The sequence below is a fragment of the Protomyces lactucae-debilis genome (assembly GCF_002105105.1).
Source record: "Protomyces lactucae-debilis strain 12-1054 chromosome Unknown BCR37scaffold_11, whole genome shotgun sequence".
Classification (NCBI taxonomy): domain Eukaryota; kingdom Fungi; phylum Ascomycota; class Taphrinomycetes; order Taphrinales; family Protomycetaceae; genus Protomyces; species Protomyces lactucae-debilis.
In genome coordinates, this window is record NW_024468003.1 from 89,905 (window position 1) to 115,851 (window position 25,947).

At 50.5% G+C, this 25,947-nt stretch overlaps 15 protein-coding genes across 15 annotated transcripts; 7 read left to right on the forward strand and 8 right to left on the reverse strand.

The window, feature by feature from the left end:
* The first annotated feature begins 19 nt into the window (after positions 1 to 19).
* BCR37DRAFT_41256 (uncharacterized protein) lies at positions 20 to 1,832 on the forward strand. Its single transcript, XM_040872228.1, has one exon. The coding sequence runs from the start codon at positions 89 to 91 to the stop codon at positions 1,415 to 1,417; it is 1,329 nt and encodes a 442-aa protein (XP_040724733.1). The 5' UTR covers positions 20 to 88; the 3' UTR covers positions 1,418 to 1,832.
* A 457-nt stretch (positions 1,833 to 2,289) lies between these two features.
* BCR37DRAFT_387652 (uncharacterized protein) lies at positions 2,290 to 2,874 on the forward strand (the record flags this gene model as incomplete). Its single annotated transcript, XM_040870552.1, has 1 exon — positions 2,290 to 2,874. The coding sequence occupies one exon, from the start codon at positions 2,290 to 2,292 to the stop codon at positions 2,872 to 2,874; it is 585 nt and encodes a 194-aa protein (XP_040724734.1).
* A 171-nt stretch (positions 2,875 to 3,045) lies between these two features.
* On the reverse strand, positions 3,046 to 3,989 carry BCR37DRAFT_393234 (aspartic peptidase domain-containing protein; the record flags this gene model as incomplete). Its single annotated transcript, XM_040871275.1, has 4 exons — positions 3,046 to 3,058; positions 3,111 to 3,321; positions 3,375 to 3,659; positions 3,920 to 3,989. The coding sequence occupies 4 exons, from the start codon at positions 3,987 to 3,989 to the stop codon at positions 3,046 to 3,048; spliced, it is 579 nt and encodes a 192-aa protein (XP_040724735.1).
* On the reverse strand, positions 3,940 to 5,788 carry BCR37DRAFT_380167 (tyrosine-tRNA ligase). Its single transcript, XM_040869436.1, has one exon. The coding sequence runs from the start codon at positions 5,704 to 5,706 to the stop codon at positions 4,213 to 4,215; it is 1,494 nt and encodes a 497-aa protein (XP_040724736.1). The 5' UTR covers positions 5,707 to 5,788; the 3' UTR covers positions 3,940 to 4,212.
* A 649-nt stretch (positions 5,789 to 6,437) lies between these two features.
* BCR37DRAFT_380171 (uncharacterized protein) lies at positions 6,438 to 7,786 on the forward strand. Its single transcript, XM_040869437.1, has one exon. The coding sequence runs from the start codon at positions 6,800 to 6,802 to the stop codon at positions 7,451 to 7,453; it is 654 nt and encodes a 217-aa protein (XP_040724737.1). The 5' UTR covers positions 6,438 to 6,799; the 3' UTR covers positions 7,454 to 7,786.
* On the reverse strand, positions 7,714 to 8,958 carry BCR37DRAFT_336442 (aspartic peptidase domain-containing protein; the record flags this gene model as incomplete). Its single annotated transcript, XM_040867225.1, has 2 exons — positions 7,714 to 8,067; positions 8,329 to 8,958. Coding segments are annotated over 2 exons (984 nt in total), but the record flags the coding sequence as incomplete, so codon positions are not given.
* A 569-nt stretch (positions 8,959 to 9,527) lies between these two features.
* On the reverse strand, positions 9,528 to 10,530 carry BCR37DRAFT_41270 (uncharacterized protein). The gene is made up of 2 exons (XM_040872231.1): positions 9,790 to 10,530; positions 9,528 to 9,751 (listed from the first exon to the last, which is right to left on the reverse strand). The coding sequence occupies exons 1-2, from the start codon at positions 10,487 to 10,489 to the stop codon at positions 9,678 to 9,680; spliced, it is 774 nt and encodes a 257-aa protein (XP_040724739.1). The 5' UTR covers positions 10,490 to 10,530; the 3' UTR covers positions 9,528 to 9,677.
* Positions 10,531 to 10,660: 130 nt separating this feature from the next.
* BCR37DRAFT_393239 (uncharacterized protein) lies at positions 10,661 to 13,340 on the reverse strand (the record flags this gene model as incomplete). The annotated part of the gene is made up of 2 exons (XM_040871276.1): positions 10,661 to 11,860; positions 12,042 to 13,340. The coding sequence occupies 2 exons, from the start codon at positions 13,338 to 13,340 to the stop codon at positions 10,661 to 10,663; spliced, it is 2,499 nt and encodes an 832-aa protein (XP_040724740.1).
* Positions 13,341 to 13,525: 185 nt separating this feature from the next.
* On the forward strand, positions 13,526 to 15,529 carry BCR37DRAFT_410158 (ABC1 family-domain-containing protein; the record flags this gene model as incomplete). Its single annotated transcript, XM_040872172.1, has 2 exons — positions 13,526 to 14,115; positions 14,201 to 15,529. Exons 1-2 carry the CDS (start codon positions 14,026 to 14,028, stop codon positions 15,527 to 15,529), a joined length of 1,419 nt encoding a protein of 472 aa, XP_040724741.1. The 5' UTR covers positions 13,526 to 14,025.
* On the forward strand, positions 15,386 to 16,806 carry BCR37DRAFT_41946 (uncharacterized protein). The gene has a single exon (XM_040872289.1). The coding sequence runs from the start codon at positions 15,641 to 15,643 to the stop codon at positions 16,358 to 16,360; it is 720 nt and encodes a 239-aa protein (XP_040724742.1). The 5' UTR covers positions 15,386 to 15,640; the 3' UTR covers positions 16,361 to 16,806.
* A 198-nt stretch (positions 16,807 to 17,004) lies between these two features.
* BCR37DRAFT_348225 (Indigoidine synthase A like protein-domain-containing protein) lies at positions 17,005 to 19,302 on the forward strand (the record flags this gene model as incomplete). The annotated part of the gene is made up of 2 exons (XM_040867833.1): positions 17,005 to 18,014; positions 18,129 to 19,302. The coding sequence occupies 2 exons, from the start codon at positions 17,005 to 17,007 to the stop codon at positions 19,300 to 19,302; spliced, it is 2,184 nt and encodes a 727-aa protein (XP_040724743.1).
* Positions 19,303 to 19,363: 61 nt separating this feature from the next.
* On the reverse strand, positions 19,364 to 20,854 carry BCR37DRAFT_393243 (uncharacterized protein; the record flags this gene model as incomplete). The annotated part of the gene is made up of 1 exon (XM_040871277.1): positions 19,364 to 20,854. The coding sequence occupies one exon, from the start codon at positions 20,852 to 20,854 to the stop codon at positions 19,364 to 19,366; it is 1,491 nt and encodes a 496-aa protein (XP_040724744.1).
* Positions 20,855 to 21,853: 999 nt separating this feature from the next.
* On the reverse strand, positions 21,854 to 24,423 carry BCR37DRAFT_380176 (ER-golgi trafficking TRAPP I complex 85 kDa subunit-domain-containing protein). Its single transcript, XM_040869438.1, has one exon. It carries the CDS (start codon positions 24,239 to 24,241, stop codon positions 21,968 to 21,970), a length of 2,274 nt encoding a protein of 757 aa, XP_040724745.1. The 5' UTR covers positions 24,242 to 24,423; the 3' UTR covers positions 21,854 to 21,967.
* Positions 24,387 to 25,149, forward strand: BCR37DRAFT_368392 (uncharacterized protein; the record flags this gene model as incomplete). The annotated part of the gene is made up of 2 exons (XM_040868304.1): positions 24,387 to 24,683; positions 24,725 to 25,149. The coding sequence occupies exons 1-2, from the start codon at positions 24,467 to 24,469 to the stop codon at positions 25,147 to 25,149; spliced, it is 642 nt and encodes a 213-aa protein (XP_040724746.1). The 5' UTR covers positions 24,387 to 24,466.
* Positions 25,150 to 25,210: 61 nt separating this feature from the next.
* BCR37DRAFT_393246 (uncharacterized protein) lies at positions 25,211 to 25,917 on the reverse strand (the record flags this gene model as incomplete). The annotated part of the gene is made up of 3 exons (XM_040871278.1): positions 25,211 to 25,721; positions 25,777 to 25,861; positions 25,902 to 25,917. The coding sequence occupies 3 exons, from the start codon at positions 25,915 to 25,917 to the stop codon at positions 25,211 to 25,213; spliced, it is 612 nt and encodes a 203-aa protein (XP_040724747.1).
* Positions 25,918 to 25,947: the final 30 nt, after the last annotated feature.

A 25,947-nucleotide genomic window follows, 5' to 3' on the forward strand; every position in this document is an offset into this window, starting at 1 on the left:
TCGTTGTATTTGACGATTCAGGAGCGTCACCAAAGACAACACAACACCACTATAAGATGGTCCAAATGCCAGGCGTCTGCTGAGAACCATGGATTGGAAGAAGCTTCAATCACAGGCCACCTCGGTCGCTAAAGCCACAGGTACTGCTGCCAATTCTGCCTACAAAGCTGGGAAATCCAAATACGCTGCATCTAATGGTGCATCCAATAGTGCATCAACTTCTAGCACGATGCCAGCTAGCTCAACTCCAAGTCAGAAGCCACATACGATGATGGCACACGCTCCCTCTGCTGCTCAGGAAGTTCCACCTGCTCTACCGCCACGGCTGCCGTCACGCACGGTAGGAGTCGCGCCTGCAAAAGGCGACCAGATCAATACGATCCCACCACACTTACCATCGCGCTCAGAAGTGGCTGGCAGACAAGCAGCTATTCGAAGCACTTTTGGTACTGCAGTCTCACAAGAAGAATTGCAATTAGGCCCCAAATTGAAGCGTGCGCCACCGCCAGTTCCACCTCCAAAGCAGAACAAGCCTCTCGTCCCTTCTCGAACGCGACCGGGAGCCATTACAACTACAAGCCAACAGGATGGCATTCATGCTGACTGTCTCAAGTTCTCTCTATTCAAAGATCCACAACTGGCTCGTGACCTTGATATTCCTCTCTCACCTGCTTGGTTTGCGCAACAACCGCTAATTCTACCAAACATCTTGACCACAGGTAGCTATACCTACGGTTCTGGCGGCTCAGGATACCCTGGCAATATGAACTACACACAGACCTACGCTCTGCAGCATGCCGACTTGTCTCAAACGCAAGTCAGACTGCAGTACAATGAGCGCGACCCTCAAGGCACCGTTCAGATTGAGCAACGACACCTACCAAAACCCAAACCACTGCCGACAGCTGAACTCATTGCGTGTGCGGAAAGGTATGGGCCTGCACTTGTCGCGTACTGTCGTGCACATTGGGGTCAGCAAGTTGGCAATGGCGAATGCTGGACATTGGCCAGTGTTGGCCTGAAATCCGTCCCCGGTGCTTTGGAATCACAAGGCGTGATCCATGGTCATCCAATCTATCAGTGTGAGGCTGGGGGTGCACCTGTTCAGATTGATGTACTCAGACCTGGTGATGTGATTCAATACTGGAGCACAAAGTTTCATGACAGATCAACTGGCAGTATGAGCTGGGCTGGCATGCCTGATCACACGGCCATCATCACCTCAACTCTACCGGACAGACATTCAAGTCAGCTAGAATTCCCAGGAGTGACTTGCATTGTCGCCGAGCAGAATGTCGGTGGGGTCAAGCGTGTTCAAGAAGGGCGCATCGCTCTGAACAACCTGGTCGAGGGTATCGTCACTGTCTACAGACCAGTGTCAGCAAGCTGGCTGCGCGACTTGACTGCACAATGGTGATTCAGATCACTTGCTTGGACTTGCTGATGCGCAATATCAAAAGGCTGTCCTCCATAAGCCCGTCGCTGGTGATGGCTTCTTTGTGGCTTGAGATTTTGAGGGTATCGAAACCAAGAGTCACAGCGCCACCAGCAATAAGAGCTTGAGCCTTTTCACCGGACTCAGCAGAGCCTGTGGCGCGAAGAATAGCAGCGACTGTGTTGCTGATTACATCCTTGCTTGGCAGCTTGACCAGGTAAGCAGGGTTAGGCCTTAGGGGTGCATTTACAAACAAAGAGAGAACCGGAAACTAAGCATTGAGCATCTTCTTGGCAAAGTGATGTATCACCTGCTCCAGACAGCTGCAGCTGGACAATCGCAAATTAGCAAGGTCAGCTGCGCTCTGCAGGACTCAGGAGTAAGTGCCTCATTTCCGGTCTTTTTTCATTGGTCTTGCTTAGCACTACTACGGGCTCATATAGTACAGGTCTAAGAGCCAGTCATGCCCCAGACCTTGAGAACTAGGCCTCCTCAGCTGGCAGGAAACATTCGAAATCGCGAGCGCGCGCTTGCAGTCCAACTGTCGAATAGCAAAATTCAGGGGTCGATCAACACATATGCACATGTTCAGATGCTGCATTCATTTCGACGTACGCATTTGACTGCGCACAAAAGTCCACGGAGCTGCTCGATTGAGTCAATAAGACTCAATATCTCAATCAAGCTGAAGCCGCCCAGCTGTTTTTAGAAGTGCCACGTATGCAGGATTCCAGCATCTCAATTACGAGTGCAAGCTTAAAAGAAGTCGATCGCCATCATCCACCTCAATCCAAACCAAGTCTTCTCAACTTATGCACGCAGCTCGACATGCGATTATCACTTCGCCTGTTGCAATGGCAATCTTCTGGGCCCTCCTCCTGCTGTTGACCAACATCTTGCCAGGCTCCCCAGTAGACGCGCACCATTGTCGGCAATTACAAGTTACCCAGTGGTTTCGTTTCCCTTACACGGATGCCCAAGCCTGTTTGTCGCGAAATGCGACTTGGGATCATGACCTTCGAAATTTAAATAACGACCTTTTCAATATAAGTTACATCAAGTATGAGAGGGGCGAGGACAAGTGTCTCAACTTGTGGTGCGCCAAGTGCAAGCCGACATTTCTCAACTTCGATAAAACTCCAAATGCTAAAAACGATGAAGTGCCACTGTTTGACAAGAAGCACAATAAATGTTGGGTCCCAATCGCTGGCCTTCAGTTTTGGCGCGTTTACAAATCGTCGAGCATTCGCCGTGGCGAAAACAAATGTGGTTTTAAAGACGTCATGGCGCAATTCCAAGCAAAACATGGCTATGTTTGGATGGATGCACTGAAGAAGAATCCTGGTCAATTCGCCAATATCTCAAGGGTGATTACGATTAGACTGAACAGGGACCGTGACTCCGCACCCGGCATAGAGGACGACGTCAAATGCAGTTAGTTGCATCACTGTAGCTGGTTCTACTTTCCTTTCTCTGCAATGATCGGTCTTAGCAGAAGGTTCTATTTAGTAAGTGTCTTTTCGCGTATGCGCATGCCAGTTGTAAAATGGGATTGATTCTTCAATGTGTTGCAGTCTACGGCGATGAGGGCTCCTTGACTGCTGGCAATTCTACAATCCAGGCCTGCACTGTAGACGAAATATTAGTATACAAGCTACACGCCGCCATGGACTACTGTCCCTGAAATACAACATCTGGACGATACGCAAAGCCAAGTCGAGGCGCCGTTGGATTCTGATCAAACACAACCATTTGATTCTTGATGAATGCATCGCCCATGATGTCTGTTGGGAAATCGCCTCTTGACTGCATTGCACCATAGCATCGTCCTCCATCGAGTTTTGCAAACGCCATGGTAGACCCTGGCACGCCATAGAATTGATCGCCTAGCAGCCAAAATGTATCAGGAACTTGCGCATTGCAGGGAATTGTATAGCACCGATGGTATTGTCGAGTCTTGCGCCTGGGATAGAGTTGTAGATGGTCAATAGAGTCATATCATCGAGCAGCATGAGTGTCGTGCTCGTATCAATGATGGCAGGGTGATTTGGCCGTGGCTGTGCGGCTGTCGTAGCAAGAGATCCACCCAACTCGCCCGCTTGAGATGATGCTTGGTTCCTGGCACTCGAACCTGCTTGGCCCACAGCCCCGCGTGCGGCATTTTGCTCACCCCAGGAAAAAACTTGTTGTGCAATGACGCCAGCATTCGCGACAGAAAGGCCCTCTGACAAGCTACTGAGGGCACGTAATCAAGACTGTGCAAAGCTACTCAAAGCTTTTGACTTGGCACCAGAGATTGTGTTGATGGGTTGTGCGACTTGACTGCGCGGTAATGGATTTCCTTTGCGGCCAATCTTGAAGTAGGGACAATTCACCTCTCAAAAGCCCTGGCTCGTATGGACTGCTGCATACCCTATTCCTTGTTTGTAAGGGCATTGATCGATAACGCCAGACATGAAATGGCCACCTCGGCCTGTTGCACACTGTGGGAGTCCGTCAGAGCGACCGTGAAGATGGGACCTTGCACAGTCCCTTGCCGAATCAAGTTTTCCATGGGTGTACGAGCGGGATTTCGTTTGACGGCCTTGAGTGATGTAAGCCAAGACCCTTCTTTGCAACGTTAAATCAACTGGCAGGATGAGCTGGGCTGGCATGCCTGATCATACAGCCATCATCACCTCAACTCTACCAGACAGACATTCAAGTCAGCTGGAATTCCCAGGAGAGACTGGCATTGTCGCCGAGCAGAATGTGGTGGGGTCAAGCGTGATGGTGATTTAGATCGCTTGCACGAGCACAAACTTGGACTTGCCGATGCGCAATACCAAAAGGCGGTCTTCCAGAAGCCAGTCGCCGGTGATGGCTTCTTTGTGGCTTGAGATCTTGATGGCATCGAGACCGCGTGTCACAGCGCCACCAGCAATAAGAGCTTGGGCCTTTTTGCCGGATTCAGCAGAGCCCGTGGCGCGAAGAATAGCAGCGACTGTGTTGCCGATGACATCCTTGCTTGGCAGCTTGACAAGTCGACCATCTCCTTCAAATGCCTCCACAATCTGCTTCGCAGTCGGTGATGCAGTTCCTGAGTCTGCGAAATCGGCCGGAAACAAGAGACGCGTGGCAAGGCTGACCTGATCTGCCCTTTGCTTGCCATGAATGAGAGTGAGCATCTCGCGCGCCAAGATATGATGCACAACTCGCTTCTCTGGCGCTTCTGCGTGCTGCACAGCCAATCGGTCAATCTCCTCTAAAGGCAACAGCGAAAACAGCTTGAGGTAGATGGGCACCTGCGAGTCTGGCGTCTTGACAAAGAACTGGTACAAGTCGAATGGGCTTGTCATGCTCGGATCAAGCCAGATGGCATTCCCAGCTGATTTGCCGAACTTTTCGCCGGTAGGCGTGGTGAGGAGGGGTATTGTAAGGCCAAAGACTTCTTGGACCTTGGTTTGCTCTTGCTGTTGCATTCTTCCTACCAGATCAATCCCAGCAGTGATGTTGCCGTACTGATCACTGCCACCAATTTGAAGTCTGACGCCTCGATCACGATGGAGACACCAAAAGTCATAGGCTTGTAAGAGTTGATAGGTGAACTCTCCAAAAGACATGCCTGCTGCATTTGAGATGCGGTTCTTGACAGAGTCGCGATTAAGCATGTGTTGGACACGTACATTGCGCCCGACGGTCTGCATAAACTCCATAAACGTCAGTCCATCGTACCATTCGGCGTTGTTGACAACCTGACTTGAGCCTGGTACAGGCAATTCTGGGTTGACAGACTTGGCATACTCGCTTCCACGATCTAGGAAAGTCTGCAATTGAGTCTTGATTTTGACGACATTGTCCGCGATGATTTCCTGTGCAATGACATCTCGCTGACTAGACTTGCCGGCTGGGTCTCCTACGCGGCCAGTAGCGCCACCAACAAGTGCAATGGCCCCATGCCCGCGAATGTGAAAGTGCAGCAACACCATCAGCGTCAGCAAGTTACCTAGATGCAAAGACGCTGCCGTAGGATCTACACCGCAGTACAACTTGATGTGCTCATTCTGAAGAACATGATCAAGCTGAGGTGACGTTGTAGTATTGACGAGGCCTCGCTGGCGCAGCTCTTCTATGAGGAAGCGTCGATTGTTTCGAGTAGAGCTAAAGCATCTTGTCAGGGCAGTATATCGGAAAGCTTGAGTATGCCTGCATGTACGATACAAAGGCAGTCTGACCAGCATATTAGCATGCGTGCACAAGGTTGGTGTGTAGAGCCTAAAAGGAACGCACATCAAGGGCACAAAACCCGTGGACGTCGGGAGTCGAGAAGGGCGGTGAGTTTCAGATGACTTGTCACATGGTTGGCTGCAGTGCGTATCAGTAATCAGGGGCCTACCTCTTTATGCCCAGACATGAGGTTTAGGAAAGAGCGTTTCGTTAAAATACATATATGACAGCAGCGTTTGAATCGTCCTACTGTGCTTCTATCGTTCATAAAATCACCCACTTCATTCTGGCTCTCGCTCTTAAAGTGGCTCTTTGTTTCCGGGTAAGCAGGGTTAGGGTTTAGGCACAAACAGAGAGAGAACCGGAAACCAAGCATCTTCTTGGCAAGGACATGGTTTAGCTGATCCAGACAGCTGCATCTGGACAATTGCAGCTTTGCAAGATTAGCTGCACTCTGTATGACTCAGGAGTAAACGCTTGCCTTCCTGGCTCCTTTCATTGGTCTTGCTCAGCACTACTACGGGCCCATGTAGAATGGGTCTGACGGGTTACTTATGACCCAGCCCTTGTGAACTAGGGCTCCTCAGCTGGCAGGAAAATTTTGAAATCGCGAGCGCTCGCAGTCCAACTTGTCGGATAGCAAGATTCAGGGGTCGACCAACACATATGCGTGCGGTCAGATGCTGCATACATTTGGCTCGCATACATTTGGCTCGCAAATCTTTGGCTCGCAAACTTTCGGCTCTGCACAAAGTCTACGCAGCGGCTTAATTGAGTCAATATTTGTAAGGCCGCAGGGTGAGATGCGACCTCACATCAGCTCGGAGGCCTCACCGATCAGATGGCATAGCACGTGCTCCCGGACTTGCTGTGCTGGCAGCTCCTTTATATGCTCTCTTCTTACCTTTTCCATACTTTAATCTCTTCCACATCTCATTCTCAGGCCTACTACATACGTATAGTCGCTTGAGTGGTGAAAGTGGAGGAGCAGCGACGTAAGGAACCTAAGGCCTTACAATATTTCAATCAGGCTGAAGCTGCGCAGCTGTTATAAGAAGTGCCACGTATGCAGGATTCCAGCACCTCAATTGCGAGTGCAAGCTTAAAAGGAGTCGATTGCCATCATCCATTTCACTCCTAACCAAGTCTACCCAACACATGTTCGCAGCTCGACGCGCGATGATTACTTCGCCTGTTGCAATGGCAATCTTCTGGCCCCTCCTCCTGCTGTTGACCAATATCTTGCCAGGCTTCCCAGTAGACGCGCACGGATGTCGGCAAATCCAGGTCGCCCGGTGGATGCCTTTCAACAACACCAAATTGCGCGAAGTTTGTGAGAGCTCATATCACGCTGACGCAAAATCCCTCTCGGACGAACAAATTTGTTCGTTTTGGGCAATGAATACACCAGATCGAGTAAACCAGGAAAAGGAATTAGTGGGAAACTTCACTGGAGAGGCAGTCAAGGATGCGGATCCGTGTCTCAACTTTGATTGCGACAAGTGCGACGTGACACTCGTCACTTTCGATGAATCTTCGGTGCTTGATAACCGTGGTATATGTTGGGTTCCAATCGCTGTCATTCAGATTCCTCGCGTTCATCAAGAGGCGAAGCTCAATCTGAAGCAAGGCAAGTGTGATTTGAACGAGGTCCTCAACAGATTCAAACAAACGTATGGCGCCGACATGATTGATACTTTCATGCAGCATCCCGAATGGCATACCCCCAATAAAACGCTGCTCACGATAAGACTGACAAAGAAGGCACGTACCTCGAAGACACCAATACACGACAATGTCAAGTGCAGTTAGTTGCATCACCGTAGCTGGATCTACTTTCCTTTCTCTGCAATGATCGGTCTTAGCAGAGAGTTCTATTTAGTAAGTGTCTTTTCGCGTATGCGCATGCCAATTGCAATAGGATTGATTTTTCAATGTGATGTTGCAGTCTACGGCGATCCGGGCTCCTTGATTGCTGGCAGTTCTACAATCCAGGCCTGCACTGTAGACGAAATATTAGTATACAAGCTACACGCCGCCATGGACTACTGTCCCTGAAATACAACATCTGGACGATACGCAAAGCCAAGTCGAGGCGCCGTTGGATTCTGATCAAACACAACCATTTGATTCTTGATGAATGCATCGCCCATGATATCTGTTGGGAAATCGCCTCTTGACTGCATTGCACCATAGCATCGTCCTCCATCGAGTTTTGCAAACGCCATGGTAGACCCTGGCACGCCATAGAATTGATCGCCTAGCAGCCAAAATGTATCAGGAACTTGCGCATTGCAGGGAATCGTATAGCCGCCAATGGTACTGTCGAATTTTGCGCCTGGGATAGAGTTGTAGATGGTCAATAGAGTCATATCATCAAGCAGCATGAGCGTTGTGCCCGTATCGATGATGGCAGGGTGATTTGGCTGTGCGGCTGTTGAAGCAAGAGATCCACCAAACCCGCCCGCTTGAGATGATGCTTGATTCCTGGCACTTGAACCTGCTTGGCCCACAGCCCCGCGTGCGGCATTTTGCTCACCCCAGGAAAGAACTTGTTGTGCAATGACGCCAGCATCCGCGACAGAAAGGCCCTCTGACAAGCTACTGAGTGCACGTAACCAAGACTGTGCAGTGCTACTCAGAGCTTTCGACTTGGCACCAGAGATTGTGTTGATGGGTTGTGCGACTTGACTGCGCGGTAGTGGGTTTCCATTGCGGCCAATCTTGAAGTAGGGGCAATTCACCTCCCAAAAGCCCTGGCTTGTGTTGACTGGTGCATACCCGATTTCTCCTTTGTAGGTGCTTTTATCGATATAGCCAAACGTGAAGTGACCACCTTGACCTGTGGCGTTACTGTTGGAGTCTTTGAGAGCAACTGTGAAGATGGGATTCTGCACGGTCCCTTGCCGAATCAAGTTTTCCATGGGTGTGCGAACGGGATTGGGTTTGACGGTATTGAGGGATGAAAAGCCAAGACCCAGCAGACCGCTGGCCATGCGTGAGCTGAAGAAATCTTTCGAGACGTACGTCGCCCGTTGGATTGCTTGATTGCGAATCGGCATACCACCAAGATACAGAGTGTCTGTGCCAACAAATCCAGAAGCACCAGATTTGTCGGCATAGCTGATATTCCATGTGTTGGAAGGAGCAGCAAGGGCAGTCTTGGAACTTGCAGGGTTATAGAGCACTTGACCTTGCCGTTCCTGAACCGGCAAGTCTGTTGACATGACCCATGTGTCGGAAGAGCCAGAATCGAAATTGAGCATCAACGTCGCTGGTGGTGTACCAATTTGAACTTCAGTCAACCAGCTAGAATCATCATCTGATCCAGTCGATGCCGCAAATCCAGCTACTTGGAATTGCCCCGAAAGTGAGTTGGGTGATGATGCTTTGCTGTTGAGCTTCAGTGCAGGTTTGAGTGCACGGGCCTCTTTGAGTGTTGCCTTGACATTGTACTTGGCCATAGCACGCTGGTACGCCTTGACACCATCTACTTGAACGGGTGCACGCATCGGTAGTAGCTGCCCGGTGACCTGTGGTTGCTTTTTTGGGGACGCAGTAGGCTTTGCCTGAGCAGCTGCTCCTTCTTTGTGATTGAGTTCAAGGACTGGTATCGGTGCAATGCTGGGTTGTACCACCTTGACTGCGAATGAAGTGACGGGCTCGCCGTCGACAGGTTGCGCAACAGCTTGCTGCAGAACCGCCAACATACCCACCAAGACCACTCCATGCTGCATAGCGAGCGAATGAACCGCGACCGACGTGTGTCGAGCTTGAAAGTACAGTAGGTTGAACGAGGGAAGCGTTGAAAGATGAGCAATGTTTGTGCCGAACGGAGGCTATTTGTTGTATCACATCCTCAAAGTTCATGCGGAAGAAGTTTGCCAAAACGGGTTTTACATCGTCTCCTAGCAGTCTCCTCGTTCAGACGTGTTGCCGTTTCGAGAAGGGTTTAGTCCCCATGTTGGAGGTCCGTGGTGTCATTGTGTTTGCAGATGGAGCCAGTGCGCATGATCAAACGGAAGCCGTTGAGATGTCAATCCTCAAGCCATTCATCACGATCCCACTCTTCCTCTGCATCGCTGCCGTAAATGTGGCCAGACTCGTCAGCTGCACGTTAGCATGTCATTTGTAATAAGTGAACATACAGTCATCCTCTTCCTCATCCGGATAGTCATTACCGATCCAACTCTCTGCATTGCTGTCCTCTGAATCATGTCCATCTTGATCACTGCCCTCTTCCTCTACAACCAATTGGTCCAGGTCATCCCAATTGAAGTGTTCTAGCAAGCCATAATTTGAGGTGATGGCTTCTTGAGCTGCTGCAATAGCTTCAGCAGCAGCAGAAGGGTAATAAATGTCATAGACGTAGTCTTCCTCCTTCATGGTCGTGTCCTCCGATTCTGCCTCTTTCGTCGCAGCAGCACTTGATTCGAGATAATCGCTCAGCATATCAGCTAGCCTCGGGTCAGGCGCTAGAGAAGCCTTCTCGAGCGAATTGTCATTCTTTACGCTCTCCTCCCTACGCTCAAGGTCCAGCACACGCCTATAATCTTCCTGACGACTCTCGCCAAGCTGCGATTTCCGCTTGCGTACTTTGAATCTCGGTGGTTCAACTGCTGTGCTACCTTCTTCGAGTGTTGCCGACCGCGGCCTCTTTGTAGATAGCGGTACCGGGATACCGCGATGATCAGACGACTGCGAAAGCTGCCATACGCGACGTTTCTTGGTAGCTTGCTCATGCGCGACACTACTAGTTTCTATAGGTTGGTCTTCTTGCGTCAAGAGGATCTGTACGGGATCGTCTGTGCGTTTGCGCTTGATGCGCAGGACTGTACTCACTGCCATGAGTGGTTGAGCCTGCTGGACCAGTGCTGGTGTTTGAGTCTTGTGATGTCAAAAAAGTAAATTGAAGCAGACTCGGGCTACAGCTACAGAGTCCAGACTACACTACAGGCTGCACACTCGCTCCTTCACTATAGAACACAGTGACACGACAAAGAACAATCTCAACAATCGCTACTCTGTATAGCCCTGATCCACGCCTCGCTGTCTGAACTTCATATCGAAATACGTCCTGTACTGATCCACAGGCAACGTCAACCACACCTCAGCATTACTATCCATCGTCAGGACCTCCTTACACAGAATTTGTGTACGTACAGGAATCTGCTTCGTTGCTGCATGTTGCGTGAATCTGTGTAATGCCAGTTGAACTTGTCGTGGGTGTGTCAAGTTAGAGAGCTCCTTGAGGGTTGATTGGAGCATAGTCTTGTTGGCTTCAATAAAAGCGCGTGTGAGTTGAGCATGATCTGCCGCTAGATCTGCTTGTGTCATGACAGGTCCTGATCTTCCAGAGTTGTTGTTGACAACAGGATCCACTGCAGGCGGTTGCATGCGTGACTGAGGTGCTGCTGCTGCTGCTGCTGCTGCTGCTGGTGGTGGTGGTGGCGGCACAATCCCAGTATGAGGGCCCAATATCGCTTCGAGTGGATCACGCGTCGCAGAGACCAAGCTCGCATTCCGTCCTGCTCGTCGAGAACGGTCTCTAGAACGATGCCTGCGTCGTCGTTCCTGAGTCTCCGTCAAAACAAGCAATGCATTTGGATTTGCACCTGGTTGCTCAACGACTTGTTGAGCAGCAGGGTTGCCTCGTGGTACCCATCGATGCGTTTGCCTGTCCCACTCTCGATCAAACAACTGCACCATGGTTGGATACAGTGAGAATCGGACATTGAAGTACACGCGATCCTTCTTATTTGCCGCTGTTACGATTTGCTTGACCTCTTCGCTTGCTTCGAGCAGGAGTTGCTCTTCATTCCATACACCGCCTTCATTGATGACAGCATCCTTCAGAAGTTTAAAAGCCTCGTAATCCATGCGCAATCGCTGGTATCGAGCCTTTAGCTGTGCGATAGACCACTCAACACCTGCAGCTTCGACGAATCTGCGATGACAGACTTGCCAGGCTTCTCTTGAAAACCCATAACTTCCAGGAAGCGAGTGTCCCGTTTTCTTTAGGTCTTTACAGATTTCAGCAAGGAGTTCTTCACGCTCCGGTGTCCAATATGCGCGTTGCAAGTCTCCCTCTGCACCGGCACCGCTCATGCTTGGATCGCCTTGTTGTTGTGGTGGCGTGGGCGGGTGTTGTGTGCCTGCGCCATCGTTGTTGTTGTTGTTGTTATTGTTGGTATTGCTGCTGCCTCCTGGTGATGGATGCTGGCCGACTGTGCGCCTATATGCTGCGTCGATGCTGCTGCCCTCCATTCTCATTGCCCGTCGTCGTTACTTGTCCGCAATTTGGTGAAACTTTGTAGCCCTTTGTGTTGTTCTTTGTGCAGTTTGGCGGAACTCTGGGGTAGTATACACATACCTATATGCTTAGCTAGACTCGTCGTACCCGTTTCCGAGGAGAGGGCGAGGCAGAGATCCGGTCCGTCGTCTCTTCTTCTTCATCTTCATCCTCCTCCTCCTCCTCCTCCTGATGTAGACCCTGTGCCTGTGTATATGTCCGTGACATGGATCCAAAGGAAGGCGGCTGAAACGACGCAACCAGCAACGAGTCATTCACCAGACTCTCAGGCAATAGACCATACATCCCCTGCCTCTCACCTGCCTCTGAATTCTGCTGACACTCCAGCTCATCCAAATCAGAAGCCTCCGAGTCAGGTACTTCGAGCTTCTCATCCTCCAAAACAGAACCAGTCTCAGAGACACTCTCAAACGCATCCAACGCTTGCTTTGCTTTGAGCAGTTGCTCAAACCGTCGTTCATCAAGCACAGTGTCAATAGATGCAGTCTCCTCAGCGGCCAATAACGCCCTTCTTGCTCGCCGCGCTTGAGAAGTAACAACCAACGTTGCTGGCAATTCATTGAGGACTCCGTCAGGTTGTATACACACAGACGAAGGACGTTGGCCAGACGGCGGTGAGACATCCTCTGGATCCTGGTATACTTGTCTCAACGTCGTCTTGGGCGGCGTTTGTAATGAACACAAGTTTGCCATTACTGGACGCGATGGCGATAGCATTTGTGTCTCTGGTATAGCCAATCCAGTTTCCGTCTCATTTAATGAATACGGAGGTGAGGGCAATGAAGAGCGTGTTTGAGGTCGTGTAGGGGTATCTGGCTCTGTGAGCAACCGATCATGGTATCGCTCATACGCGACAGACGACGGTATTTCCATAAGATGCGCTGTATGCGGCGTCGCCATGTGTCCATCCTCTGTATCGAGTTGTGTACATGATACAGGCGAAGCTTGTGAGTCTGGGACAACAGGTAGACTGCAATCGATGTCAAGCTTTCGTCGTTTCGAAGGAGACATGAGACGGCTGAATGCATCACTCAAGGCGTCTTTTTGCTCAATCGCCACTGCGGCCTGATTCGCTTGCTGTACCTGTGCGATTTGAGCGACTTTTGCGCATTCAGATCCAGTCATGGAGTCTTGTACTTGGATACGCGTCTGTTCAGCTTTGCGTTTTCCTCGTAGACGTGTCGCTGTTGTTGATGTCTTTTGCCCCTGACCAGCACCATCAGCAGCAGTAGGTTGGGAGAAGAAGCCTGTAATCTTGAGATCCTGCTTGCGCTTGAAACTCCCTGCTGTAGCAGGCTTGCTGCTTGTGATGGTCTTTGGGCGGACTAGGTGGCGATAGTCGTTGCCCACCAGTCGGGTCTGTGTGCCGGCTGCCTTCTTTGCCATCTGAGGTCTAGGCGTGCAGTGCCTATGCCTTGTATATTACCAACTCAGTACTCTAGAGAAGAAAGGCCCCCTGCTGCTCTCCTGGATGCGACACAATATGGATGCTGCTGCTGTTGCTGCTGTTGGACGCGACCCGAATTCACGCGCCAAATTCAAATGACTTCTCTCTTTTACCTAATTGACCAGCTACACTCCCATTCTTGACCAGCTGCTATATATACTTGTACTACTGCTCTAGCTTAGCTTGCATGTCCCGACTCAGTGACGCAGCAGCAGTCCTCCAAGTCATCTCTAATGTCCTCTCACGCACAGCAGCAATGCAGCGTGCAGCAAGGCAAGACGCCTGGAAAGCTTCCACAGTCATGAGAGATCTCGGTCATGAACGCTCGACAGTAGATACATTTGTTCAGCACACTAATGAAGCTGTTCCTCAAGAACCTGTCGTGCCTGATGTCAAGCAGGCGAGGACGAAGACCTCTGCGGAAGCTAAGGAGCAAGTTCCAGTCGTGCCCATCGTGCAGGAACAAAAGACTCCACAGTCGGCCGGCCAAGCAGCGAGTCAGACTGTAGAACCCAAGGATGATATCTTCCTGCTGCGTCACGCTCGTCATACACCGGTCGCTGGCCAAGCTGATCGCTTCAATCAGCTCAAGCGGAATACTGGTATCGCTAAACCCAATATCGCATGGCGTACGGAAGTGCCACAAGCTCAAGAAGCAACAGTTGTGGAGGAAGTGCAAACGAGCACACCTCTTCCCACAGACGCAGTCAAGACGTATATGCCAGAGTCACAGACGAGTCCAGCTAGCAACACAAACGTCGATCCTCCCACACAAGAACGAACTCCATCATCTCTACAGTCCTCAGCAGTCCCATCATCCAGACTATCACGACTCTATCACTATACCACCCTCGGCAGTTCTCTCGCCCTCAATGCCTTCTCAGACTCCACAAAACGTTTGTTCGTTGGCGGTAACGAGACACAAGGCGGTCTCATGTCTTCCAAAAACATCGACCTCCTCGTCCGTAAACTCTCACGCATGCGAGGTGCTGCTCTCAAACTCGGTCAAATGATTTCCTTTCAATCGGAAAACCTGCCGCTACCCATCCAGCAAATCCTACAGCGCGTTCAAGATTCAGCGGATTATATGCCTGCTTGGCAATTGAATCGTGTCATGGCTGCTGAATTTGGTGCTGATTGGCGAAATGAAAAGTTTGCCTCATTTGAAGGTATTCCCATGGCTGCCGCATCGATTGGACAAGTGCATAAAGCCGTGTTGCATGATGGAACGCAAGTGGCTGTTAAGGTACAGTACCCGGGTGTTGCCAACAGCATCTCTTCCGATCTCAAAAATTTGAGTTTGTTGTTGACCGCTTCTAGACTCTTGCCAAAAGGTCTCTACCTCGATAAAACGATTGCGAATGCACGAACGGAACTGGCGTGGGAGTGCGATTATGTTCGAGAAGCAGCGAATACAAGGCTCTTCAGACAACTGGTTGGCGAAGATACGACGTTCAAGATTCCGCGTGTCATTGATGCGTGCTCAGGCCAACAAGTCATCACAACTGAATTACTTCATGGTGTGGGTATTGCAAAAGCCGAACACTACAGCCAGCAAACGCGTGACTATCTCGGCTCAGAGATTATGCGTCTTTGTCTGCGTGAGCTGGTTGAATTCAATTTCATGCAAACAGATCCCAATTGGACCAATTTCCTATACAACGAAAAGTCAAAGCAGATTGAGTTGCTTGATTTTGGTGCATGCAGGTCCTTTGACAAGACCTTCATTGACAAGTACTGCAAGCTCCTTGTGGCAGCTGCAAAGAAGGATAAAGCATCGCTCTACAGTCTCTCTGTGGAACTAGGTTATCTCACTGGCGAGGAATCTGCAGCTATGCGCGATGCACACATCTCATCCATTCTCACGCTAGCTGAACCATTCGCACTGGACGCTCCGCAAGCACTCTATGATTTCCATAACCAAACCGTGACGGATCGCGTCAAGTCATTCATTCCAGTGATGCTTCGCGAACGACTCGCACCACCACCGGAAGAGACGTATTCATTGCATCGCCGACTCAGTGGCCATTTCCTGCTTTGTGCACGCTTGAGGAGTAAAATCCCGTGCAAGGAGATCTTCACGACTATTATGACGAAGCATGGCTATTTGCCGCCTATGTCGAGCTAGCAATCAAAGCAGTCGCATTTAGGCAAGCGCCTCTTCTCAACCAAGAGATTTATTTCAGAGACGCCTGTTGAGTCTCATCTAGAGCTGTGGCGGAAAACGACGCCTTTTGAGATGCAGCCAACAACAGCACTACAGCCTGGTGAGCATTTCCTGTTTTGGAATGAAATGGTACCAGAGACGGAGTTACATGCAGATGGATATCATGGATTCCAAGCGCCACAGGATGGCACGTATCGTCATCGTTTGTGGCAATCTGGAAGCATTGACTTCCTCAAGGACATCGAGGCTGGCATACCAAGCACATGTACCGAGACTGCGACTGCAGAGCGACAGGATGGGTCTACTGCTGTCACCACGACGCGAGATATCGTTCAGCATAACCAGATGTGCTTGACAGAGCGCAGGACATTGCTGTATACAGATATTCTGCCTTCTAGCAGAAAGGTACGAGCACCCGCTGCTGCTCTAAAGTGCTCACAACGTGTCCTCGTGCCTTCTGAAGTGCTGCTTTTCCGGTATGCAGCGCTCACAAATAACGGGCATCGTATTCACTACGACAAGCAGTACACGCAACAAGTCGAAGGCTACAGCAATATTCTGGTACAGGGCTCGTTGAATGTGACCTTACTATTACAGCATCTAGCTAGCCAGCTCGCTCCATCTCAGCACATGACGCATTGTGAATACAAGATGATATCTCCCTGTTACGTTGGCGAGACACTTCGATACTGCGTCGAGAACTCACTTAGCGGCAAGATACACACCCGTGCGTACATACTTGGGCAACACGGTGATCTGAAGCTTCAACTCAGCGCAACGCTTATTTCTTGAGGAAAGCATTGTCGCCATCTGCAATACCCTCCATGAGGACTTCCCAGCGCCATTTGAAGACAGGTGGCCAGCGCTTTTCGTGTGGGTGCTTCATGTCTTCCTTGACGGGCTGTACGTTGTTTGGTGTGGCGGAGCGTTTGCCGTAGTAACCAGAGTCGCGCATATCGACCTCTGATTGCATGGTTTCAACGTTGGGTGTCATTGAAATTGAATCAATATGGACTTTGTTGCGATATTCAATACCAGGGAACTGAGCGGCTGGGTCTGCTTCTGGTGCAGCCATAGCCATGCACAGCTGCAGTAAGGTAGCGAGTGTGTAGAAGAGTCCGATTGACATGACGTTCTGGAAGTGCATTTTGTTTCGGATGTTATGTGTGATGGGAAACCAAGGTGGATGAGCGTCCTTATATACTGGAAGATAAAACTGCTTCGAGAGTTGACTCATGATGTATAGCCTCGAGTCATGACTCATGGAAAGCTTCTTTGGGCCCTGACTTCTTGAGGCAATTCCATCGTGGCGGCCATCTGAAAAAGTTGGTCGGGAGCTTCCGACGACTGCAGCTATCACAGTTCATGGTGAATTATTGCTGATACTCATGACATGCATGGGCCTGTAAACCTTGTCATCAGCTCAATCTGCTACAATGTTCTGCACTAGGAGAACTAATGTAAATTTGGTTTACCCTGTAACCAGATTCCTGCAGAGATGCTCAGCTCAAAAGTCTCGCTACTATTCCAGCCTTGTCCTTTCACCAGATGTCAAACGTGCCTTAGCTGCCAAGAAGCCCGTCGTCTGCTTGGAAAGTACCATTATCACGCATGGTATGGCCTATCCGCAAAATCTCAACATGGCGCGTCAAGTGGAGTCCGTCATTCGTCAACACGGCGCAACGCCTGCTACGATCGCAATCCTGAATGGTAAAGCGCACGTTGGTCTACAAGACGCAGATCTCGAGTTACTTGCATCGACGGGTCAAGCTGCGAGAAAAGTCTCGAGACGTGATCTAGCCACCATTCTCGCTGATAAAGCCGTCGGCGGAACAACTGTGAGTGCAACCATGATATTGGCAAAAAGAGCAGGCATCAAGGTGTTTGTGACGGGTGGAATCGGTGGTGTTCATCGCAATGCCGAGTCGACAATGGATATCTCTAATGACTTGAACGAACTTTCAAGAAACGACGTCGCTGTTGTCTGTGCTGGTCCTAAAGCCATCCTTGATATTCCAAGAACACTAGAATACCTCGAGACTATGGGAGTCACTGTCACAACCGTTGGGCAAAAGAATCTGCCTGCGTTCTATTCGAGAGATTCTGGAATCAAGTCTCCTCAAATGTCACCGTCGCCTGAGCATGCGGCCAGTATCATTGCAGCAAACCAAAGTCTTAAACTCGAAAGCGCAGTCCTCGTATGTGTTCCGATCCCAGAGAAGGCTGGACTGGATGGCAAGATGATGGACTCCGTCATCCAAAAGGCGGTCCAAGATGCCGATGCGCAAGGCATTCGCGGCAAGGACAGTACACCTTTCCTACTGGCTGCAGTATCAGAAGCAACGAAGGGCAGGTCCCTGGAGGCCAATATTGCTCTTGTGATGGAGAATGCTCGGGTCGGCGCTCAAATCGCGGTGCACCTTGCCGACCTCGAAAATGGGCCCACGTCGACTACTGAACCAGCGACATTGTTTGACAAGACCGAGTCCAGAGCAATTGCAGACAGTCTTTTTGAGCTCGAGGATGGCCGGTCCATTGGTGCCGTAGACTTTAACGGCAGCTCCTTCGCTGAAGCTCTTATGGAGAACGAAGAGGCGACATTCATTCAGCAACCCGAAGAATCTGTTCAAGTTCTTGCAATTGGTGGCGTCGCTGTAGACATCACCTGTTCAGTACCAAAGCCGACAGGCGGTGTGGCTTCACTCCTGCACACATCTAATCCAGGCAAGACTACGCGTTCACTTGGTGGCGTCGCTGCAAACATGGCTCGTGCAGTGCGTCAAGCTGGCCAACCAGTCAGACTCGTGACCGCCGTAGGCAACGATACTGACGGCACATTTGCTCTTGAACAATTGAAAGTTCATCGCATCGATACATCGTTCACACATGTTTCAGAGACTGGCAGAACCGCTTCGTACACCAATATTCAAGCTGGTGGAGAATTGGTCACTGCTGTTGCGGATATGGACATCCTTCGCATAATTTCTTCTGGATCTATCAATCAAGCTCTGCAAGGACAGAAAGGCGGTTGGGCCATCATTGATGCGAATCTCAGCTCGGAGACGTTTTTCAGTGCCTTGAGAGCAGCGAAAGATCAACAGATTCAGGTCTGTTTCGAGCCAACATCAATTGCTAAGTCTGCCATCGCATTCAGTACTGACGAGAAGTTAACAGTCTTTCCAGAGTCGATGATCGATATGGTCACACCCAACATCCACGAGCTCAAAAGTTTGTTTGATGCTGCAAAAGCAACGGGATACTTTGAGACGGCGTCTTGGTGGACAGTTATCAATGCTATGAATATCATGTCTGAGCAACGCTCACAAATGGAACACCTCGCCAGACGAATTCAGCGCAAATCTGGATCCGATAGCGACATGCTCGAGAGTGGCGTATTGCAGCAATGTATTCAGCTATTGCCACTCATGCCCAACATTTACGTGACGCTTGGCAAGCAAGGTGTGTTGTCGCTTCATCTCTCCGATGGCGTGCAAAGCAAGGGCAAGACTGATTTGGGCCTGCACATACAAGGCCATGATTGTGCAGTGGACATCATGTACTATGCCACGCCTGAAACTGTGGGAGGTCACGAAAGCGATACAGGTGCTGGAGATACGTTCACCGGCTCACTCATTGCTGCATTTGCAAATGGAAGGCCCATTGTCACTGCGGTGCATGATGCGCAAAAGGCTGCTATCGCACACTTGAGCCGTGGTACTGCACAAAGGGGTTAGTCTAAAGATGTGAAAAGCTTTGGATTAAATATTCATATATTGAATGGTGTACAAAGTGAATTCATGAGCTTCCAGGAAACTCTGGTGAGCGTGGCGAAATTTGCGAGTCGGCAAAGGGCGACTCTGCGTCATTGCCTTCTGTTGGCAGTGGCGGTGGACGATGATCCTTGACATCGACAAGCTTTGCCTTGCTTGCTCGTGCAACATTGTCAGAAACAGACATGATACTCGGTTTTCTCGCCAATTGGCTCGGCGTATACTCTGAAGCCATCCAAGTTGTTTCAGAGTCTGCTGTCACTGGAGGTTTCTCCTCATTGATGTATCCAGCATTGCCGGGGGACAAGGGAGCGTGCGAGTTGCGATGTTCCGACTCGGATCCGGTCCGAGCGTAACTGAAGGGATTCGTTTGAATGATCGCAGCAGGTGAAGACTCGGCACTTGTGTCGATACTCCGGTCACCGCTCGTGAATGAGTAGTCTCCCTGATTCGACTTGATGCGCTGTGGTCGTGGTCTGCTGCCTCCAACACGCTCAATGTATGGATATTGACCCGGAAATCGGAATGGATGAGGAGTGGTATCCCTCGATGGTGCTGCGATAGTCAGACCAGCGACTTCCAACTCAGCATCTGTCAAAGCTGGTCCATACGGTCTGGATTTACCCAATGCCATCGCTTTCTCGTCACGGTCCTTTCTCGCTTGGTCTTGGAGTGCTTCTTTTTCACGCTTCCAGTGTCGTTCACGACGCAGGATCAAGAGAATGATGAAGGCGAGTAACCCAAGTGCCACAACGAGTGCAATGGCGCCAATCACGATACCGGCTATGGCACCGGGGCTGAGGTTGTTGGAACCGCCATTACTTTGAGTGGTGTTGGTGCCGAGTCCAGAGGTAGCTGTGTTCCCAGCCGTTGGTGCTGCCGTCTGAGAAGCAGCCGCAGAGGATGGATCTTGAGAACCTGTGGTTCTGCTAATCCCAGCGGCTGCAAGCACTCTCGGTGTTTGCACGGCATAGAAAGTCGGACCTTTACTGGATACAGTCGGTAGTGCATTGTAGACTGCACTATTGGGCCGCACGTAGAAATAGTATGGGTCCGCGACACCGCGCACGCCGGGTTGCTGTGTTGCAACAGGTGCCAATGTCGATGTGAACCAAGAGATATTGACATTGATGGGGATATCGCCGGTATTGCCAACACCGATCCATGTCGCTGCAGGTGCGTCATTGGTTGCAAAGTACATGGTGACATCGACCAGCGCAACATTCTTCAACAGACCATAGTTTTTGTTGTAAAAGAAGCGGGTCCAGCCCGTCATCCGAACAAAGGCACCTGCTGTCGGGAAGCAGTACAAATCGTTGTCTGTATAATTGCACTTAGAAGGGTCTGGCAGACCTTCGACCGTGACGCCTGATGGCTGCGCCGCGACAGTTGCATCCTGCACGGTTGGCACATTCGCCACTGAAGTTGCCTCTCCGTCTCGTGTGGATGTCTGCGCATACGCGCTCCGGCCTGCCAGGAGACTCGCAGCGCAGCAAAGTCGCCAAGAGACTCGCATTGAGATCCGCTTCAGCGCAGCAAGGTCTCTTTGACGTCGAGCTGATAGACTCTGTCGACAGCAGTACGTTGTCCCTCTTGTGGTATATCAATGTGTAGAATAGTGAAGAAATGTTTTTCTGCCAGCATCGCTGCTGGCGATCCCCTGAAGGTCATTGTCGGCCTGATGGACGGGGAAATGTGAGCCAGGTAGCGATTGCACATGTGGCAGCGCATTTTAGGTCTTTTTGGCTCTTTTCGCCCTCCCTGCACACCGGGCCAGGCGCAGGGAAGCCACCATCAGGCAGACTGTGAGAGATCTATCTGGCATAGCGATAGACTTCTGGCAATAACATCCAACGGTCGCCGATCAGCTGCAGCATCGCCGGCTAGCAATCAATCTGTATGAACTTCTACATGCTTCGCCTATAACAGCAGACACCCCATGGTCGGATCAACTGCTGCTAGTAGTAACGCTCGACAGTGCTTGCCCTGCAACTAGCTTGCCTCGGGAAATCACCATCATGATCCTGACACGACAGCTTGACTAACCACTTCACTGGACGACATAGAGCATGCTAGGAACCGCCCATGAGGTGACATGACTTTACCTACACAACGACGTGCTGTATCTCGTCGGCTTTTTAAGGCTGTTGACTGAATAGCTGAGTGCCAACAGGGCCGTCGCCAGGCCGACCTGGTCGTCCAGGAGCTTTAAGTAAGAAGACCAAGGCTCGAAAGCGTGTGTCGATCTGAATTTGCCGGTCCGGCAGCACAAGCACCGTCTCCGTCGTACCTGCATTCGTCCTGCAACCCATTGAATCGAGCAGCTTGAAGCCTTGATTCGGTCACTTGACTCACTTGGCACTGCTTATCCTTCGCAGCCATCAAGATAAAGTATCTGTGACTTCCCTTCAAACACGTCGCCATTCACGCGCTAATGCATTAATTGCGGAACGAAACCTTAAATTTCAAAGACCAATCTTGAGACACGATCTTGGCACTTAAAAAACGGCACCACCGAGCTCCTGGTTGCAATTTTGACAGCCGTTGACAGATCACTCTGCTGTAGATCTGTCTAGAGCCTACTAGCTAAGCGACTATATATTCATAGCGGGTGAGAATTGCATGTGTGTCATATTGAAGGCGCGGCTCCATGTTCGTCACTTTTGGAAGCAACTTCCGCCAATGCCTCTGTCTCTGAGATTGTCTGCTCTTTTGCTGGCGAGTTGTGCATCTCGACATTTGCCGCGCTGGGCACATGTTTAGATTCTGAGGCAGGCTCTCCCTGTAGAGCAGGCACAGGACTGTCGATCTCAACCTTCTCCATACCTTCCGGCAGAGCATCTCCGTCATCAAGCGCAGCACTATCTTGCTCAACTGACAAGGGCGACTTGACCTTTTCTTTGCGTGCTGCGCTATTTCTAGCAGTCACCTCAGCTTGTGCAGGTGTGAGCAAGAATTCAGACGTCAAGCCAGTCTCCGTCTTCAGCATCTTGATAGTCCCCTGAATCGCTACCCAACTTTGCAATTCTGTATTTCCATACACCATCAGGGCTTCTTCCAGTGCTACTCTTGCCAATCGATATTTACCAATCGTTGACCAATGCTCAGCCGCTAAGATGCGCCAAAAGGCAGCTTTGCGTTGTCTTGAACCAGACCAATGCGTTCGCGCTGCAAATGGAACAGCACCCTCACCTGTTGCAAAACAAGTAGCAACACGCTCTACCAATAATGCACGTGTCATCTCACCACAAATTTGAGAGTCCATAGCGCGCATGATGTAACGTGCAGCATCATCTTTTGCACCATGCGGTCGTATCCGCAGTAACTCTGCAGTCAGCAAAATTGCTCGAAGCGCAGAGTAAGGTGAGGAGCATCTCGACAGGTACGAGTACATGGCAGCGTCGAGTGTTGGATCGATAGTATCAACGCGAACTTTGGTGGTGATGGGTTGGTTGATGAGCAGTAAGGAGATGATGTACATTTCCTGTGCACCAGCATGATGCCGCCATGCTTTATCATTGGAGTAATCCTTCCTAAGCATGTCATAGACGTTATTCGCGAGTTTCCAGTCACGTAGCATGAATGCAAAATCGGCCAATCGACGGAGTTGGGCCTCTGGTGTGGTGGGTGGGTACGACGAGGTCTGTGAGTCGTAATTGCCATTGCCAGTCGCTGGAGTCGCCGTCCGTGAGGCGCCAAAGATACTGCGTCCAGCTTTGAAGAATCGACCAGCGAGGCCGCGACGAGGTCCAGCTACTTGATCGTTCCAATGAAAGATACAGCGTTCCATGTATGGCGCGATAGAAGATACAGTCATGTCTCGAACAAGAGCTTGCATAGCGGCAAAGTCCACATCTGGCAGAAAGTGGTCTTGGTCGATAATTGTCGTATCTTCCTGTGGCGCATTATTGATGAAGCTGTTATTGCGACCAGATTGCCACTTATTACGAAGATGTTCGGGAGCAGAGCGACGCTCAATTGCTGGGACAAGCGATACCTGTGGATTCTCGCGAGTGACTTTTGAGGACGATAAGCGAAGCATATGACAGTGGTTGCCAAAACTGCGCTTCATCTTTTCAAAGAGCTGCAGAGAATCATCTAGTGAGTGCTCGTCCTCGTCATGGACCAGCACATAATATCGGAGAAACTCCTTGTCAACAAAGCTTGGAAGCTTCTCGCTGCCAGACTTGTAGAGGGCTACTAATGTCTGAATGGGTGTATCGTTGTGCGATGAGATGGCAATGCAGCTCGCGACGGGATGTGCAAAGGTTTCATGCGGACTTGTGAGTAGTCCAGAGAGCAGACTTTGGATGAAAGACGCGTAGTACTGGCTCGAGCCGGTTGAAGCAGAGGCGTCCTGGCCCTCAAATTGCTCTATTGACTCGCCTGCTCGTGTCATTTCGGCCTCTATTTGGCGTTCCAAGGCGACAAGATCACCTCCTGGCATATATTGCGCCTTTGGTCTCGTTCCTGGCCTATCGAGATCGCTTTGACCATAATGAAGCATGTCGAATGCAGGGCCTAATTCGGTGAAGTTGACGTTGAAGTCCGAGATCGTATTGAGCTGCCCATTGGTATCTCGCACAGACACCTTGCCCTCGACCTTTTGTCCAAAGGGACGCAGCATATCGAAGAAGCTGTGGAAGCCCTTGCGTTGTGCTAGCTCGTTTGCATCATCTGATGCCACCACAGGTATATGAGGCACAAACGATTTTTGTATCAGCGAAATTGGGTCTAAATCTGCTGAGCTTGTGCTTGGCATAGTATGCTGGTCCCTCACATGTGAAGTAGCCCCAAAATAGCTTGTGAACGAGGTCAGCGACGATTGAGACGCATTATTCGGCGGTCTTGTGAGCCGCGGCGATCTAGCTCCCTGTGCTGTAGAGGCAGAAGCAGCCTCCATGGCCGCGAGCTAGTAGCAAGGGTTTGGTACGCCTTGGTCTCCAAGCTGAAGCCTGACAACAATTGAGCAAAGCAAGTCAAGTGAGCGTTGTACCAAAGTGTTGTGGTCTGTGCTGCTTGGTGTGCGCGTTGTTTGTTCTGCGACCACGCACTACACCACTTCTTCTAGCGCTACTCGAGGACTACAAGGCAAGCTTCTGCGCTTAAGTACGGTGCATCGGGCAGTATGGGAGCAGCGGATGACATAGACCAAGTCCTCAAGCAAGAGGACGCCGAATTCGCCAAGGACCGAGAGATTGATAGGATCCTCAGCGCCTTTCGACTGGACGCTTACGCTGTCATGGGTATCCTGCCAGGCTGTACCACTGCTGAAATAAGGAAAACATTTCGATCAAAGTCACTTCTGATACATCCAGATAAAACAAAGAACGAGCGCGCTCCAGGTCAGTTCACATGCATCTATGCCACAAGCTAACCATTCAAGAGGCGTTTGACAGACTCAAGAAGGCAGAAGGCGAACTAATGGATGATAAAACCCGTGAGCAACTCGATAGTGCGATTGCTACTGCACGCAGAATGCTGATTGACGAGAAAGGCTGGACCATCCATCATCCAGATTTGACCTCACCAGCGTTCTATGAAGAGCTGCGTGACAAGTCGCGTGATGTGCTGATTGAAGATGAGCTTGCTCGTCGCCGTAAGCGAGTCATACAGATGGCTGAAGAAGGTCGACAACGTCAAGAAGAGGAAGCGCAAGAACTTGCTCGAAAGCGAAAACGCGAGGCAGATCAGCGCTGGGAAAATACTCGCGACGAGCGTGTTGGAGATTGGAGAAAGTTTACTGGACAAAGTGCAGGTAATGATCCTCCAAAGAAGAAGATGAAGAAGAAGATCAAAGTTTTAGGATGATTACTCTCGACATTGGCACCCACGTTTCACCACTGCCGTCATTACGTTCGTTCCTCGCCCATCATTGTTTCTCTGCGCCCAGGCTCAACGATTCGATGTCTTCAAGCGTCCTTGCTTCTTCTCTCAATGTGTCTAGCGCTTGACACACACCTGGCTTGAGTGCATCGACAGGCAAATGACATTCAATCCCGACAACGCTTTGGCTTGCACTAAAGACGAGCTTGAATTGTGGCATGATGCTCTTCTTTCGCAGCTTTCGCTGGCACTGTAAAACGATTCGCTCAGATGTCTGCTTGTCAGCAAAGAGCTGCAACTGCGCCTCCGACAAGTCCTGAAAGTCTGCCGACCGTTCCAGCATAATGACAAACTCAGTCAGACCTTGTGAAAAGCGCAGTTGTACGGCTTGGACGAGTGAGCGAACAAGCGCCCGCCAAGTCTCTTCTGCGGCATCGGCCTCATATTCTTGTATGCTGTGGCGCAGTCTGCTGCGTCGACTCCCCCTGCCGGATACGTTGCTGCCCGATCTGGAGTGGCCTTTGATTGTCTCTTGCGCTGGCTGCGCATACAGTTCACTAGATAAGGCGCTTCGTCTGATCAGTACCAATAGAGGCAGAGTGCGGTACTTACGGCCTGGTTGCAGGCACCATGTTGAGCTTGAGACTTGCAAGACTGCCTCTGGGAGAGTGCTTTGCAGTTCGTCCTCTTGTGCGTCCTGCTTAATCAGCACTTGTTGGCCATATGTAGTAGTTTACCAATAGAGTAGCCCATTCTGATGTGTAGTCAGTATCTGTAGTCTGC

Excerpts from the sequence above, each read along its gene's own strand:
- BCR37DRAFT_41256 (XM_040872228.1), top strand. The coding sequence starts at position 89 with ATGGATTGGAAGAAGCTTCAATCACAGGCCACCTCGGTCGCTAAAGCC.
- BCR37DRAFT_380167 (XM_040869436.1), bottom strand. The coding sequence starts at position 5,706 with ATGTGCGTTCCTTTTAGGCTCTACACACCAACCTTGTGCACGCATGCT.
- BCR37DRAFT_380171 (XM_040869437.1), top strand. The coding sequence starts at position 6,800 with ATGTTCGCAGCTCGACGCGCGATGATTACTTCGCCTGTTGCAATGGCA.
- BCR37DRAFT_41270 (XM_040872231.1), bottom strand. The coding sequence starts at position 10,489 with ATGGCAGTGAGTACAGTCCTGCGCATCAAGCGCAAACGCACAGACGAT. Across the intron at positions 9,752-9,789 it reads GGATGAGGAAGAGGATGACT|CTGACGAGTCTGGCCACATT; the intron begins GTATGTTCACTT and ends GCTAACGTGCAG.
- BCR37DRAFT_41946 (XM_040872289.1), top strand. The coding sequence starts at position 15,641 with ATGCAGCCAACAACAGCACTACAGCCTGGTGAGCATTTCCTGTTTTGG.
- BCR37DRAFT_380176 (XM_040869438.1), bottom strand. The coding sequence starts at position 24,241 with ATGGAGGCTGCTTCTGCCTCTACAGCACAGGGAGCTAGATCGCCGCGG.